The following is a 14,443-nucleotide window of genomic DNA, read 5'->3' as shown; positions in this document are numbered from 1 at the left end:
AATCTCAATGTCTGGGGAACAATGTGACCAGAGAGAAGGGGGGCAGGAATGAGGGGCGGGGTGGAGTGGGGCTGGGGTACTTTAGATGAGGCTGGAGGGCTTGACAGGGGCCTTGATTGTCAGGAGAGGGGTTTGGGCTTTTCCCCAAAGAACAGAGGGATGCAGGGAAGGGTGTAGTTAGATTCACCTCTTGGAAAACCCCCAACCTGGCCAGAGTAGTGGCTGGCCAGTAAGAGGCTGGTGTCTGAGCTGTTCCAGGGCTTAGGGCCCAAGAGTAGGTGACAGATGTGAGAGATAGTGGGAACCACATCAACTGTTGCCTGAGGTCTCACTGAACCAGCCCCTGCCAGAAACTGGGAGAACAGCTCACCCCTCCTAGGTCCTCAGAAGGCAGAGCAGATGGAGAAACTAGGCAACAGCCAGCCCTGTCTCTGCCGGCACTACCCTGTAAGTTTGCCCGGAAGGCAAAGGGCTCCCTAGATCCCCTTGTGCAGCCCCCTGTCTCCTTCTGAGAAAGAGGGAAGGGCTCCCGTGAAGGCCAGGAATTGGGAAGGGCAGAAAACAATTGAAGTCTCAGGGCACCTGAGGCAAGGGGCTCTCTCAAGGGGTAGGTCTGAGGACACCAGGCCTCCCAAAGAGAAGCTCGAGGGCACAGTACCCTTCCTCCTACCCACTTTCTCCTCACCATAACCCTCAGCCCTAGCAGGCTGGCTTCCTCTCAGATCCTGCTTGCTTCACCTTCCTCCCCACCTGAGGTATCCTCAAACCCCTCTCCACCATGGAAATCCTACTCAACCACCAGCGCCCTGCTTCATCCTTCAACCTCCTCTGAAAAGCCCCCTCGGTCCTCTGGACTACACTGGTCTCCCCCTCACACTAGCATCTCTATCTCTGCTTCGTGTCTGTATACCGTGCCCTCCGGTGTCCAGCAGGCAGCAAATAATCAGTAAATGTTTGGAATGTGAAAATGAGAGAACAAATGCACGAATGAGTAAACAGCCTTAACAAATGAATGCAAAGATGAATGAATGAATTTTCTCTTTCTTGTACTGGTGTGGGTTCCTGGCTACACTGGGGGGACCACCACGCTTCCTTTTCTGGTCTTAGCTGGGCACCCAACCCTCAGAGCGCATGGGCTGAAGCCCTCAAAGGAGCTTTGATGGTAAAAGACCAGGTGGTGTGGGACATGGGCTGCAAACTAGAGAATCCTAACATCATTTTTGCAATTGCCAGAATTTGAGTAAAATATTTTCATCAGAATCAAATTTAAGTTGAAAAGAATTAGTTTGGAGAGTTTTTCTTTAATACAGTTTTGTAAAATCTCTACTTAGCTGATTCCTACTGACAAAGTATACTCACATTAAGAACAGTTAATACGTGTGCCAGGCCCTGATCCTCACCACACTTCTGTGATGCAGGTACTGTATCACCCCATTTTGCAGGTGGGGGAACTGAGGCACAGAGGTGAAGACCACACCACTCACACATGGGAAGCTGAGATTTGAACTTGACTATTTGGGCCAGGATCCGTACACATGGTCTCAACCTTCTACCACCCTCTGAATGTATTTGCAGGACTTCATTTTTTTTTTTTTTTTTTTTTTGAACCTCAGTTTATCTCGCTAGTAAAACAGGGAGTTGGGAGGATTGGATCCACTATCTCAAAGGCTTTGCCCTAGAGGTCCACTGAATTTAGGCTGTAAATTCTCTCTAGGTGCCAGTAAACATGGAAATCCCAGTTTGGAGGTAAGTATACAGGAGCCAGACTTTCCCTGTCAGGAAACCCCTTAAGGCATTTGTGCTGCTGCCCACCCACCCAAAACCCAACCTGACAGATGAGGGACTAGGTGTGATGTACAACAGCATGGCATTTGTTGAGCACCCACTGCATGTCAGGCCCATGGCACATTTTATTGATAAGAACACAGGCCCAGAGAAAGCAAGTGACACGCCCTAGGTCAAACAACACGGAAGTGAGGGAGTCAGGATTTGAACCCAGACCTGCCTAGCTCTGAAGCTGGGCTTATAACCTCTGCGCCCTGTGCCTGTGAGCTACACCAACTGCCTCCTCTGAGTCACATGATTTATGTTCTGGTTCTGGATCTGTTTCTAACTCAGTGAGTAAGAGGGAGCAGTCACTGCCCCTCCATGTGCCTCAGTTTCCCTCTCCATAATTTAAGGGGTTGACTTGATTGGTTCCTCACCCATTTGCCTTCAGGGAAGCTGTTCTCACTCTTACCACCAGAGGGAGCTGCTGCCTTAGTGGTTCTGCCAGATCAGACTTTGTAGCCCAAGTCAAGTGGAAAAAGGCCTCGGGAAGTTTCTGGATCCCCTCCTTTCTTCGTTTTACAGATAAGGAAACTGCAGCCAAAAGAAGGACCGAGGCTTTGGAAGGTGGAGTCCAGACTGAGGTCATATCGGTTAACTGGGCTAGGATCTCAGACAGAGAGGCACCAGACCTGGCACTTCTTCTCAGGGGGCTTCCAGTCCTCATGGGAAAGACAAGTAGGTCCACTGCAGTCACAATCTCCAAACTCCAGGGAGCCCAGGGATAGCAGGAAGTCCTGCAGTGTCTACTTGACAGCCCTGAGGGGTAGGTGCATCATTCCACCATTTTCCAAGCTGAGGCTCAGAGAAAGTATATCACTAGCCCGAGGTCACACCACTAGTAAGTAGCAGAGTTGGGATTCGAAAGCCAAGTCTGTCAGGCTCCACTAAAAGAGAAGGAGACATTTGACCAAGGTTTTGAAGGATAAATAAGTTAGTTCACCAGGAAGGCTGCTGAGGAATGGATACTATAAAAAAGAAAGCAAATTGGATTTCTCCCAAGCTTGAGTTTTGTTGCACTCCAGGTTCCCTAAAGTGAGGGCTCTGTGGGGCCTCTGTGTGGGTGGTATATATCAGAGATGGACAAAGCTGGTACCTTCATTGTTCAGATGGGGAGATCAAAGCCCAGAGAAGGTCAGGGGCCTATTGGGTACTCAGTGGCCGTGGTCACTGACAGGTTGTGTTACTTCCCCAGTGTCTCCCAACATAGGAAGCCCAGTTGGGTAGCCATGGAGTTGGACAATGGCACTGACCAGGATGTGGGCTCACTACCCAGTAACTGCATCTACCGTGAGAACTTCAAACGGCTCCTCCTGCCACCTGTGTACTCAGTGGTGCTAGCAACTGGCCTGCCGCTTAACGTCTGCGTTATCGCCCAGATTTGTATGTCCCGTCGGGCCTTGACCCGCACGGCTGTGTACACCCTGAACCTAGCCCTGGCTGACCTGCTGTACACCTGCTCCCTGCCCTTGCTCATCTATAACTATGCCTCTGGTGACCACTGGCCCTTTGGGGACTTCGCCTGCCGCCTGGTCCGATTCCTCTTCTACGCCAACCTGCACGGCAGCATCCTGTTCCTCACCTGCATCAGTTTCCAGCGCTACCTGGGCATTTGCCATCCTCTGGCCCTCTGGCACAAGCACGGGGGCCGCTGGGCTGCCTGGTTAGTATGTGGGGCTGTGTGGCTAGCCGTGACCGCCCAGTGCCTTCCCACAGCTGTGTTTGCCACCACAGGCATCCAGCGTAACCGCACCGTCTGCTACGACCTGAGCGCACCTGCCCTCGCCACCCACTACATGCCCTATGGCATTGCCCTCACAGTCGTCGGCTTCCTGCTGCCCTTTGCCTTCCTACTGGCCTGCTACTACCGCCTGGCCTCTCACCTGTGCCGCCAGGATGGTCCGATAGGGCCCGTGGCCCAGGAGCGGCGTAGCAAGGCGGCCCGCATGGCTGTGGTAGTGGCAGCCACTTTTGCCCTCAGTTTCCTGCCTTTCCACATCACCAAGACAGCCTACCTGGCAATCCGCTCTACATCCGGAGTCCCCTGTCCCACGCTGGAAACCTTTGCAGCTGTCTACAAGGGCACACGGCCCTTCGCTAGCTTCAACAGTGTGCTGGATCCTATTCTCTTCTACTTCACCCAGAAGAAGTTCCGCCATCGGCCACACAAGCTAATGCGAAAACTCACAGTCAAGTGGCAGCGCCAGGGTCGTTGAGCCCATGGAGGCAGGACACCCAAGGCCTGGTCAACCATCATGTCTGCCATTGTCACTGGAACAGTAGTTGTTAGGTGCCTTGGAGTCAGTTCCAACTCATAGAGACCTTATGTACAACAGAATGAAATTCTGCCCAGTCCTGCACCATCCTCACAATCGTTGTTAGGCTTAAGCCAAGTGTTGCAGCCACTGTGTCAATCCATCTCTTTGAGGGTCTTCCTTTTTCACTGACCCTCTACCAAGCATCATGTCCTACCCAGCAACTTGTTTCTCCTGATCACATGTCCAAAGTACATGAGACAAAGTCTTGCCACTCTCATTTCTAAGGAGCATTCTGGCTGTACTTCTTCCAAGATAGATTTGTTCATTCTTCTGGCAGTCCATGTATATTCAATATTCTTCACCAACACCATAATTCAATTCTTCTTTGGTCTTCCTTATTCATTGTCCACCTTTCCCATGCATATGAGGTGATTGAAAATATACCATGGCTTGGGTTTTTTTTTGTTTTTTTTTTTTTGAGTTAGGCACACCTTAGTCCCCAAGGTGACATCTTTGATTTTTAACACTTTAAAGAGATCTTTTGCAGTAGATTTGCCCAACGCAATGCATCATTTGATTTCTTGACTGCTGCTTCCATGGGCATTGATTGTGGATCCAAGTAAAATGAAATCTTTGACAACTTCAATCTTTTCTCCACTTATCATGATGTTGCTTATTGGTCCAGTCATGAGGATTTTTGTTTTCTTTATATTGATGTGTAATCCATACTGAAAGCTGTGGTCTTTGATCTTTATCAGTAAGTTCTTCAAGGCCTCTTCACTTTCAGCAAGCAAAGTTGTGTCATCTGCACATTGCAGTTATTAATGTGTCTTTCTCTAATCCTGATGCCTGTTCTTCATATAGTCCAGCTTCTCGGATTATTTGCTCAGCATATGGATTGAATGGTGAAAGCATTCAACCCTGACGCACACTTTTCCTGACTTTAAATCACTCAGTATCCCCTTGTTCTGTTTGAGTGACTGCCTCTTGGCCTATGTACAGGTTCTTCATGAGCACAGTTAAGCATTCCGGAATTCCCATTCTTCACAATGTTATCCATAATTTGTTATGACCCACACGCTTGAATGCCTTTGCATGGTCAATGAAAGAGGTAAACATCTGGTTTTATCTGCTTTCAGCCAGGATCCATCTGACACCAGCAATGATATCCCTAGTTCCACGATCTCTTCTGAATCTAGCCTGAATTTCTGGTAGTTCCCTGTGAGTGTACTGTTGCAACTGTTTTTTAATTATCTTCAGCAAAATTTTACCTATGTGTGATATTAATGATATTGTTCAATAATTTCCACATTCTATTGGATCACCTTTCTTTGGAATGAGCACAAACATAGAACTCTTCCAGTCAGTTGGCCAAGTAGCTGTCTTCTAAATTTTTGGCATAGCTAAGTGAGCACTTCCAGCGTTGTATCCATTTCTTGAAACATCTCAATTGGTATTCTGTCAGTTGCTGGAGCCTTGTTTTTCACCAATGCCTTCAGTGCAGCTTGGACCTCTTCCTTCAATACCGTCAGTTCTTGCTCCTATGCTGCCTCCTGAAATGTCTGAACACTCACCAACTCTTTTTGGTACAGCAATTCAGTGTATTCCTCCCATCTTCTTTTGATGCTTCCTGTGTCATTCAATATTTTGTCCATAGAATCCTTCATTATTGCAACTCGAGGCTTGAATTTTTCTTCAGTTCTTTCAGCTTGAGAAATGATGAGCATGTTCTTCACTTTTGGTTTTCTAACTCCAGGTCTTTGCATATTTCATTATAATACTTTACTTTGTCTTCTCAAGCTGCTGTTTGAAATCTTCTGTTCAGCTCTTTTATTTCCTCATTTCTTCCATTTACTTTAGCTATTCTACATTCAAGAGCAAGTTTCAGGGTCTCTTCTGACATCCGTTTTGGTCCTTCCTTTCTTTCCTGTCTTTAATGACCTCTTGCTTTCTTCATGTATGATGTCATTCCACAACTCGTCTGGTCTTCAGTCATTAATGTTCAATGTACCAAATCTATTCTTGAGACGGTCTCTAAATTCAGGTAGGATATACTCAAGGTCATACTTTGGTTCTTGTGGATTTGTTTTAATTTTTTTTCCTCTTCAACTTGAACTTGCATGTGAGCAATTGATGGTCTGTTAAGAAGCCAGCTCCCAGCCTTGTTCTGACTGATGATACTGAGCTTCTCCATCGTTTCTTTCCACAGACACAGTCCATTTGAATCCTGTGTATTCCATCTGGCAAGGTCCATGTGTATAGTCACCATTTAGGTTGTTGAAAAAAGGTATTTGCAATGAATAAGTCGTTGATCTTGCAAAATTCTACCATGTGATCTCCAGCATTGTTTCTATCACCAAGGCCATATTTTCCAAGTACTGATGCTTCTTCGTTTTCAACTTTTGCATTCCAATCACCAGTAATTATCAATGCATCTTGATTGCATGTTTGATGAATTTCAGACTGCAAAAGTTTGGTAAAAATCTTCAGTTTCCTCATCTTTGGCCTTAGTGATTGGTGCAGCAGAAGCCCCACCAACCCCAGACCATGCATACAGAAAATCAGAGCTCAGCTCAGCTAGGCATGGAGGGAGGTCAACCACAGACCCAAAAATCTCATCAGTAAATATATACTGAGCCCATTCTCTGAGGCAGGCATTCCTAGGCCTGGGTCTAGCCCTTGAGAAGGTCCCAGTCAGCCATGGGGAGCTAGGGAAACCATGTTAAACTGCTCACAAAAATATAATGTGACATATACTATAGTCAGGGGGTATGCTACGTGCTGTCAAGTCACCAAAAAAGGGGAAGAGGGAAGATGGGAGGGGGAGATTAAAGCTCCTGTGAAGGGACATCTGAGCTGCATTTTGAGGGATGACTATGAGCTCTCAGGGAGGGGGTATGACATTCCATTCATTACTCAAACCTTTACTGACACCTTGTGTTTGAGCCTTGGTTGAATCTGGGGACACCAGAAGAACTAGCCCCAACCCTGCCCCATATAGGCTCCCAACTCCTGAAGGTACAGACACTGATACAGTAAGGTCAGAGCTGGAGGTGGGGAGATGCCCAGAGAATGCCTCTGGCATCCAGCCCAAGGAGTCAGGGAAGACTTCACTGGAGAGGAGCCATTTGAACAAGATGTTGAAGGTTGACAGGGAGCTCGGCAAATGAAAGTAGGGAACAATTTTGGGCTACTTGGGCCAGTCTTGTGCTAGGCTTTGCCCTGAAGAGGATGGGCAGAGGGCTGGGGCAGATAGCATATGGCTTTATATGTGAGAAAACAAGAGCTGTCCCACTGCCACCCTCCAGACAAGGGTGAGAGTGGGCCAGATACTCCAGGCTGGAGGAGCTCTGCAGAGGTAGGAATCAGGAGGGGTTCTTGGAAGAGGTGGAGCCTCAGCTGGGAAACAATTTAATAAGCAGATAGGGAGGCTGCTCCTGGTGGAAGGCACTGCGTATGCACAATCCAGAGGTAGAAAGCAGCATGACTATAAAGCAACAATGAGTTTCAGATAAGCCTGGAGGGCTGGGTGTGTGGCGGGAGATGGCTGGAAAAGGAGCTGGGGTCAGAGTATCAAATGCCAGGAAGAGGCCCAGACTCCCACCTCTCCTTCACCCACCCCTTCAAGGTGGTTCTTTCAGGCTCGGTGCAACCTTGGTGCCTGGAATAGAAGTGTGGGGATGTCAGAAGACAGAAGTTGGTTCTTATTCCCTATACAGTGCAATGTCGTGCCAACCAATACAGATATTACCCACCTTAAGACCAGGCTCTTCAATTGCCTGTAGCGGGTGAGTTGGGGGTGAGGGGAGAGAGCAGAAGACAGAGCGTCTCTGCCCCTGCGCACAGCCCAGGCTGGGCCCCTGAGCAGGGTCCCAGGTGACTGTTCCAGCAGACTACCAGGAGCCGGACCTTCTGGTTACTTTTCCAGGAGTCGAAATTTTGGGTCACACGTTAACTCCATTCCCAGCTTCCCTTTGAGAGGCAGAATAGTATAAAGGGTACAGACACCAGAGCCAGACCACCTGGGCATATCCAGGCTCTGCCATTTACTAGCTATGTTACTCTAGGCAAATTACTTAAACTCTTTGTGCCTCAGCTTTCCCAACTGTAAAATGGGAACAAAAATAACACCTACCTTGTAAAGATGTTGTGAGGACTAAATTGATTAATATGTACAAAGCACTTAGAACAATGCCTGGATCATAGTAAGCATACAATAAGTGTTAGTATTATCATTATCTTGCCTTATTGGAACACAGACTCCTCCAGGGTTCATTCTAGGGATAGGCAGAGAAGGTTTCTAAACAGGTGGCTTTACACAAGGGGTTGCAACTCTTCCTTTCTCCCTCAGCACGGAGAGGCAGCTGATCTTTCAAGAAAGTAAGCTCTGCACACTTTTTTGAAAACAAGAGCCATAATCCTTAAGTCCCATCTGTCCCTATAAGAAGGAAAACCCACTTAAATGCCAGTGCCAGGGACTCTAAGCAATATTTAGAGGGCTTAAATTCCTCCTTCTCCTCTCCTTCCCTCTGTCTCTTTCGTCCACCCTCCTCCACTCCCTATCCACCTACTTTCTCCTCATTTTAACCCAGATCGTATTCAGTGATGGTTGGTGGGGCTTGCTCTTGGGATGTTTTGCTTGGCGGGATGGGACATAGACCAGGTCACAGGCAGGGGTGTGCAGACAGAGTGTGGTGGGCTAGGGGACTATGAGGGTTCAGAGGGGCCTAAGGTTAGCCTCTGCTGGGTCAAAGAAGACTTCTGGCTGGATGGAGCAGTGCAGCTGGATCTTAAAGGCTGGAGTAATGGATTGAAGGAGAGAGGACCTCTGGTCCAGGGAATAGCATGGGCAAAGGCATGAAGGTTGTTAAAGGAGGAATTTGAGGGATAAGGCTGGAGAGTTGGTAGAGCTAGTGAGGGAAGGACTTGGGTGCCCTGGAGAGGCTCTGGGGAGCCATAACAATGATAGTGGTCACCATTTACTGGGCCTTCCGGGTTCTAGGTATCTTGCAAAGTGTTTTACACATATTTTCTCATTTAATCCTTATAATACCTACTATTACAGATGGAGAAACTGAGGCCAAGATATGGAAACTGATTTGCCAAGACCACATACTTTGTCAGAGCCTTTCACTAACCCACATACTAGATCTCTCCTGCCTTATCCTCCCTGCCTTCTCTTGCCTTTCCTCACTTGTCAGCCAAGTGCCCACTCCTCCACCCAGTCCCAGCAACTGGGGACCCTTAGAAAGGTGTGACAGAGGCAGCTGGATGCCAACCACAATATCTATTCTCACCACCTTAGGTGGGCACATGGCCTATCAGGATGAAGACTTCATTTCCCAGCTTCCCTTGCAGCTAGGTATGGCCAGGTAACTTACTCCTGGCTAATGGGTGCAAGCAGAAGTGCCCTAGGGCAGAGTGATATGAGAAGATGTTCTTAAGAGTTAGGTGGTGTCTTTTCTTTGCCTCTCCGAATCAACCAAACCACCCCCCCACCACGGCCACCACCTTTTTATTGCTTACAACGTGGATGTGACAGCTGGAACGCCATCTTGGACCATTAGCTTCTCTATGGCTGATGGAGCAGAAATCTGTGGTAGCAGGCCAGCCTAGATCCTTAAATGCTGTCCCTCCTCACCATGGAGATTCCTAAGCTGTGGGCCCCAGCGAACTCACCTCAAGGCCAAGCAGCAGGACGCTGGAAACCTGTGACCTAAGTCTTTATTCCTTTCATCAGTTTGCCCATCTGTGATATGGGGGATAAGGACCTCTATGCCAGGAGTGATATAAAGACAATATGAAGATGTGAAGGAGTTTGGAAAAGTACAAATTTCAGACAGTAGGGGCCATCATATGGGGGAGAGTGGGGGCTCCTGGGATGAGGGTCTCCCTCATACCAAAAATTTCCTCAAAAGAGTGGAAAGAAAAGACTCTAGAGGAGACAAGAGTCTGACTTCAAATGACAGAATCTGAAGGGGAAAACAGGCTGCTTTCCATTAGTTCACTGCTGTTTATGTTAGTTCACTGCTGTTTTCCAAGCCCCTGTTATGTGACCTTGCTGAGGCAGTCTTATGTAACCCTCTAGCATGGAGCCACCTTTGTCCTTGACCAGTATAAAACCTCCACCGCCCTGCTGCTGGGCATGGAGGTCTATCTTGGTCCTCCTGCTGCTGGGGACCACTGCCTTGATATGTAAATCTCCCTAATAACAAACTCCTTCACCGCCACACTGGAGTTGCCCTCCTCTTTCTTTGATCTCCTGGCACCCTCCAATTTTGGAGGCAAATTTCAAGTTACCGGTCCATGCCTGGATAATTGGCAAGCCAACCAGGAGACCAAAGAAATGGTGAGTGGAAGTGAGGCATCCACAGGGTAAATCCTGGGTTGGCCAGCGACCTCCATGTGGGAGGTCTGGCTTGTACGCTTGATGCACGCAGTCCACCACATGAGTACGGGGACACCCTGAAAATGCCAAGTGGCACAGCACAGCTGTGGGAAGACACACACCTTTATAAGTGTGGAAAGGAAGTTAGGGGACTAGCAGCACCCATGGTACGGCCACTGCTTCTAGGCTGTTCAGCTGGCCACCAAGACCCAGCTAATGCCTGAAGCACGCGTAAGAGCCCTACAAAAGAGCTGCAGTTAAAAAGAAATTTTTGCCAGTCCTGTGTGGCAATGCTGGCATATTACGTAGCTGCATCTGAGAGCAGGATGAGCAATTAGAGACCTCACCTGTGGGTTTGTAAAGCTGGGGTAGGGAGCAAAGTGCCAAAGGCAAGGATTAGGGCAGTGCTAATGAGAAGTGACTGGGATGTGAAAAGGTGGAATCCGTGGGAGAGTGGCTCTAGTAGTGAATCTGATGTGGAAGTGACAGTGTGAGAGTCCGACAATGCAGAGCACCCTCCCCCCGCCCCAACGGCCACTCATTACTCATAAGATGAAAGCTAGCTGGGAACCTGATTACCCCAGACATCAAATCCCACCAGCAAACTCCATGATAATGTGGGAGCTTATTGAGTTGTGTGGGTAATTTCATCAGAAATGGAAGGAAGCTATTGCAGCTTGGTTACTACTTCTGTGGGATATTGGGGGAGACAGTGTCTCTTTAAATGGAGCCAAGGGTGAGAAAATGAGCAGTATAACACCCCACCCTTCAGCGGCATTTACAGGAAGCTTGGAACACAGAGGGCACACACAGCCTCACAGATTGGATCACATTGTGTTAGAGAAGAGCGTGGCTGAATGAGGGGGACTGTCCCAGCACGGTTGGGAAATGGTCCTCCATAGAAGAGTTACAGCAGTTAATTCCGGAGTTAGGTATGCGCCACGCCATTTACGCCCAGCACTTCCAGGGCCCAGACTATCGAACTTCTTACTGCAGGAATGAAAACAAGGATCCTGCAGGCGGCTCCTCCCTCCTGGTACCACACAGTGTGTCAGGTGTATCAGGTGAGTCAAGCTGTAGCTGATTTAGGTGAAACCGAGAAGGCTAGGGAGGAGAGGGTGCAAGCTGTGGGAAAAGAAGAAAGACTGAGAAAGCTTTGAGACAAAGCTCCAAGGGCCCTTTGAAAGTGAGCTGAAGGCAGATGTGGGTGGACTTAGCGACTGCTGGAACAGCCGCGCACAAGATAGATAAGCAACTGAATTCAGTTTTGGCTAGCCTTTGGAACGATCCGAAACCAGAGCAAGGAGATCGCCCTCTGGGTCCTACTGCCTCGTGTGACCTGGAGACTAGTCAGGGGTCAAGGTCACCCACAGGTCAGGGCCCTGAAGGGAGACCAGAGGACGCATGTAGAGGTCACAATACATTGGTCAAGAACAAACAAGCAGCGGGTGTTAGCTGTGGTTGATACTGGAACGGAGGGCACTCTTCATCTTTGGGAACGCTGAGTGGTTTCAAGGACGCTCCCCCACCTTGGTAATGGATGGGTATGGTGAGAAGACCATCTGTATACACCAGGTACTTCTGACACTGCACGTAGGACACACTCCCCCTAAACGGTATCAAATTTCTATTTTCCCAATACTGGGATATATTCTAGGGGTGGATGTCCTCATGGGACTGATTTTGACCATGTCTGTGGGAGAATTCCGACTGTGGCTGAGGGTGGTAAAGGCAGTCCTGGGGGGAAATACGGCATAGGAACCAGTGACCCTGCCCCCACCATGAAGGGAGGAAGACATCAAGAAATATAATTTGCTCAGAGGACATAAGGAAATTAGTGAAACTATTTTGTAATTAAAATGAGTAGGTATCCTCCAGGAAGCCCACAGTGCTTTTAATAGCAGTATGTGGCCTGTGAAGAAACCAGATGAGTCCTGGCACATGTGGACTATAGGAACTTAACAAATTGATCTCTCCTGTACATGCTACAGTCTCGAGCATAACTTCTTTGTTAGAAACCCTTAGTAGGGACCTGTGTTAGATCTGACCAATGCGTTCTTTAGCATCCCTCTAGCCCCATCCACCCAGGACCAGTTTGCCTTCACCTGGGGGGGGGGGGGAACAGCAATGGACATTTCAAGTGCTCCCCCAAGGATGTTTACATAGTCCCACTATTTGCCATGGTATCGGAGCTAGAGATCTGACTCTTTTCCCCTTCCCTGCTATGTCCGTTGATTTCATTACATTGATGACATCATCATGTTAACTGCTAAGGATGTTTCTGTGTTACAGGAGTGTCTAGACATCCTAATCATCCCCCTATAGGGGAGAAGATGGGCCGTGAATCTCCACAAGGTGCAGGGGCCCGGAACGTCAGTAAAATTCCTAGGGGTTGTCTGGACGGGTAAGACCCACGTGTTGCCTGAAGCCATAGTTGATAAGATACAAAGTACCCCATCCCTAGGATGCCAAAGGAAGTGCAGGTCTTCCTGGGTCTTTTGGGGCATTGAAGAGTATTTATTCCCCACTTGACCCAGTGTTTGAGACCACTCTATCAACTGGTAAAAAAAAGGGTGCCTCTTGGGATTGGGGTACTGAATAGCAGCAAGCTTTTGAGAAAGCAAAGGTGTTGGTTGCAGAAGTGAAAGCACTGGGCACAATACCGGAAGGGTTACCCTTCCAGTTAGACGTGAACAGTGCCAAGAATGGCTTTGGATGGGCCTTCTGGCAAGGCCATGATGCAACGGAAGTTCCCCTAGGGATTTGGTCCCAACTGTGGAGGGGGGCAGAAAACTGATACAGTCCCATGGAGATGGAATTATTAGTGGCCTATCATGCTCTCTGCCAGGTAGAGCCATTAACAGGGTCAGGAGCTGTCACCCTTTGCACAGCTTTGCCCATATATGGGTGGGTCAATGGGCTATTTTCCAAATCATCATCAGCTATCGCCCAGACAGCTACGCTGACCACATGGCACACATACCTGCAATTGTACAGTGACCTTTCTGCTAGTCTGTTGTCCCAAGTGTTACAGGCTGTACTTGGTCCAGTGACATATCAAGATGACCCCCCAGCACAGGCTAGTGCACAACTGGAGCCACCTCCCCTTTCCTGCAAGAGAGGGGAAGGCCCATTGCCAGCAAACACCTGGGACACAGATGGATCTAGCCAAGGTATGCCACATTGTGGACAGCGGTGGCTGTGCAAGCCTCCACTAACATCATTTGGTTTGAAACTGGCTCAGGGCAAAGCAGTCAATGGGCCGAACTAAGGGCTGAGTGGATGGTCATCACCCATGAACCCTGGCCCTTAACCCTATGTATGGACAGCTGGGTGGTAGCCTATGGGCTGACTCTGTGGATAGGCCAGTGGCATAAGAGGCAGTGGACAATAATGGGTACAGTCCTGTGGAGGAAAGCCTTGTAGCAGGACATCTGGGATCACTTCCAAACCCTGGATGCTGACCTGTTTTTCAGGTAGCAGCCCATCCACCCCTTTCCCCACCAGGAAACCAAGAAGCAGACAGTATAGCACAAATTAGAATGGTGCATCCTGAGGGGGAAGCTGCCCATTGAATTCACCAGAAAAGCAGACACTGTAGTGCCTGTGTTGGTTAAAAAATAGCCAAAGAGGCAAGCGTAACAGTAAAGTATAGGAATCTGGTAAGTGCTGTACAAAATTGCCCCGTGTGCTGTGCCAACACCTAAGGTGTCTGCCACACAATCCTGGGAAGATACATAAGAGAAAACAGCCAGTAACTGACTGGCAGGTAGATTAATAGGGCCCCTACCCCCTTGTTTTTTGTTTTTTGTTTTTTTTTCCACTGCCCCCTAGTGAAGGAGTGAAGTACACTCTCATTTTTGTGGATAGTGTCACCCACTTGACATAGGCATTCCCATGTAAACAAGCAAACCAAGCTGCTACAATAAAGGGATTACAAAAATTGAGTGTTATGTATGGTGTCTTAGTT

The 14,443-nt window shown here is 48.4% G+C and overlaps 1 protein-coding gene across 4 annotated transcripts in view; it reads left to right on the top strand.

Annotated features, from left to right (window-relative positions):
* The window catches only part of P2RY6 (pyrimidinergic receptor P2Y6), a 33,976-nt gene extending 19,939 nt beyond the window's left edge, over positions 1–14,037 (top strand). For 2 of the 4 annotated variants that reach the window (XM_049889917.1, XM_049889915.1), the window contains exon 2: positions 3,023–4,510. In XM_049889917.1, the coding sequence (XP_049745874.1) occupies positions 3,057–4,043 (987 nt within the window). In that variant the 5' untranslated portion in view covers positions 3,023–3,056 and the 3' untranslated portion in view covers positions 4,044–4,510. Of the gene's footprint in view, positions 1–3,022; positions 4,511–11,469; positions 11,538–12,765 lie in introns of those variants that run through there. The other 2 variants (XR_007518183.1, XM_049889916.1) reach the window with 2 other exon arrangements.
* Positions 14,038–14,443: the final 406 nt, after the last annotated feature.

This window comes from Elephas maximus, chromosome 7, assembly GCF_024166365.1.
Source record: "Elephas maximus indicus isolate mEleMax1 chromosome 7, mEleMax1 primary haplotype, whole genome shotgun sequence".
In the NCBI taxonomy this organism is placed as follows: domain Eukaryota; kingdom Metazoa; phylum Chordata; class Mammalia; order Proboscidea; family Elephantidae; genus Elephas; species Elephas maximus.
Note: the sequence above shows the minus strand (reverse complement) of the source record. Positions and strands in the feature narration are given on the sequence as shown.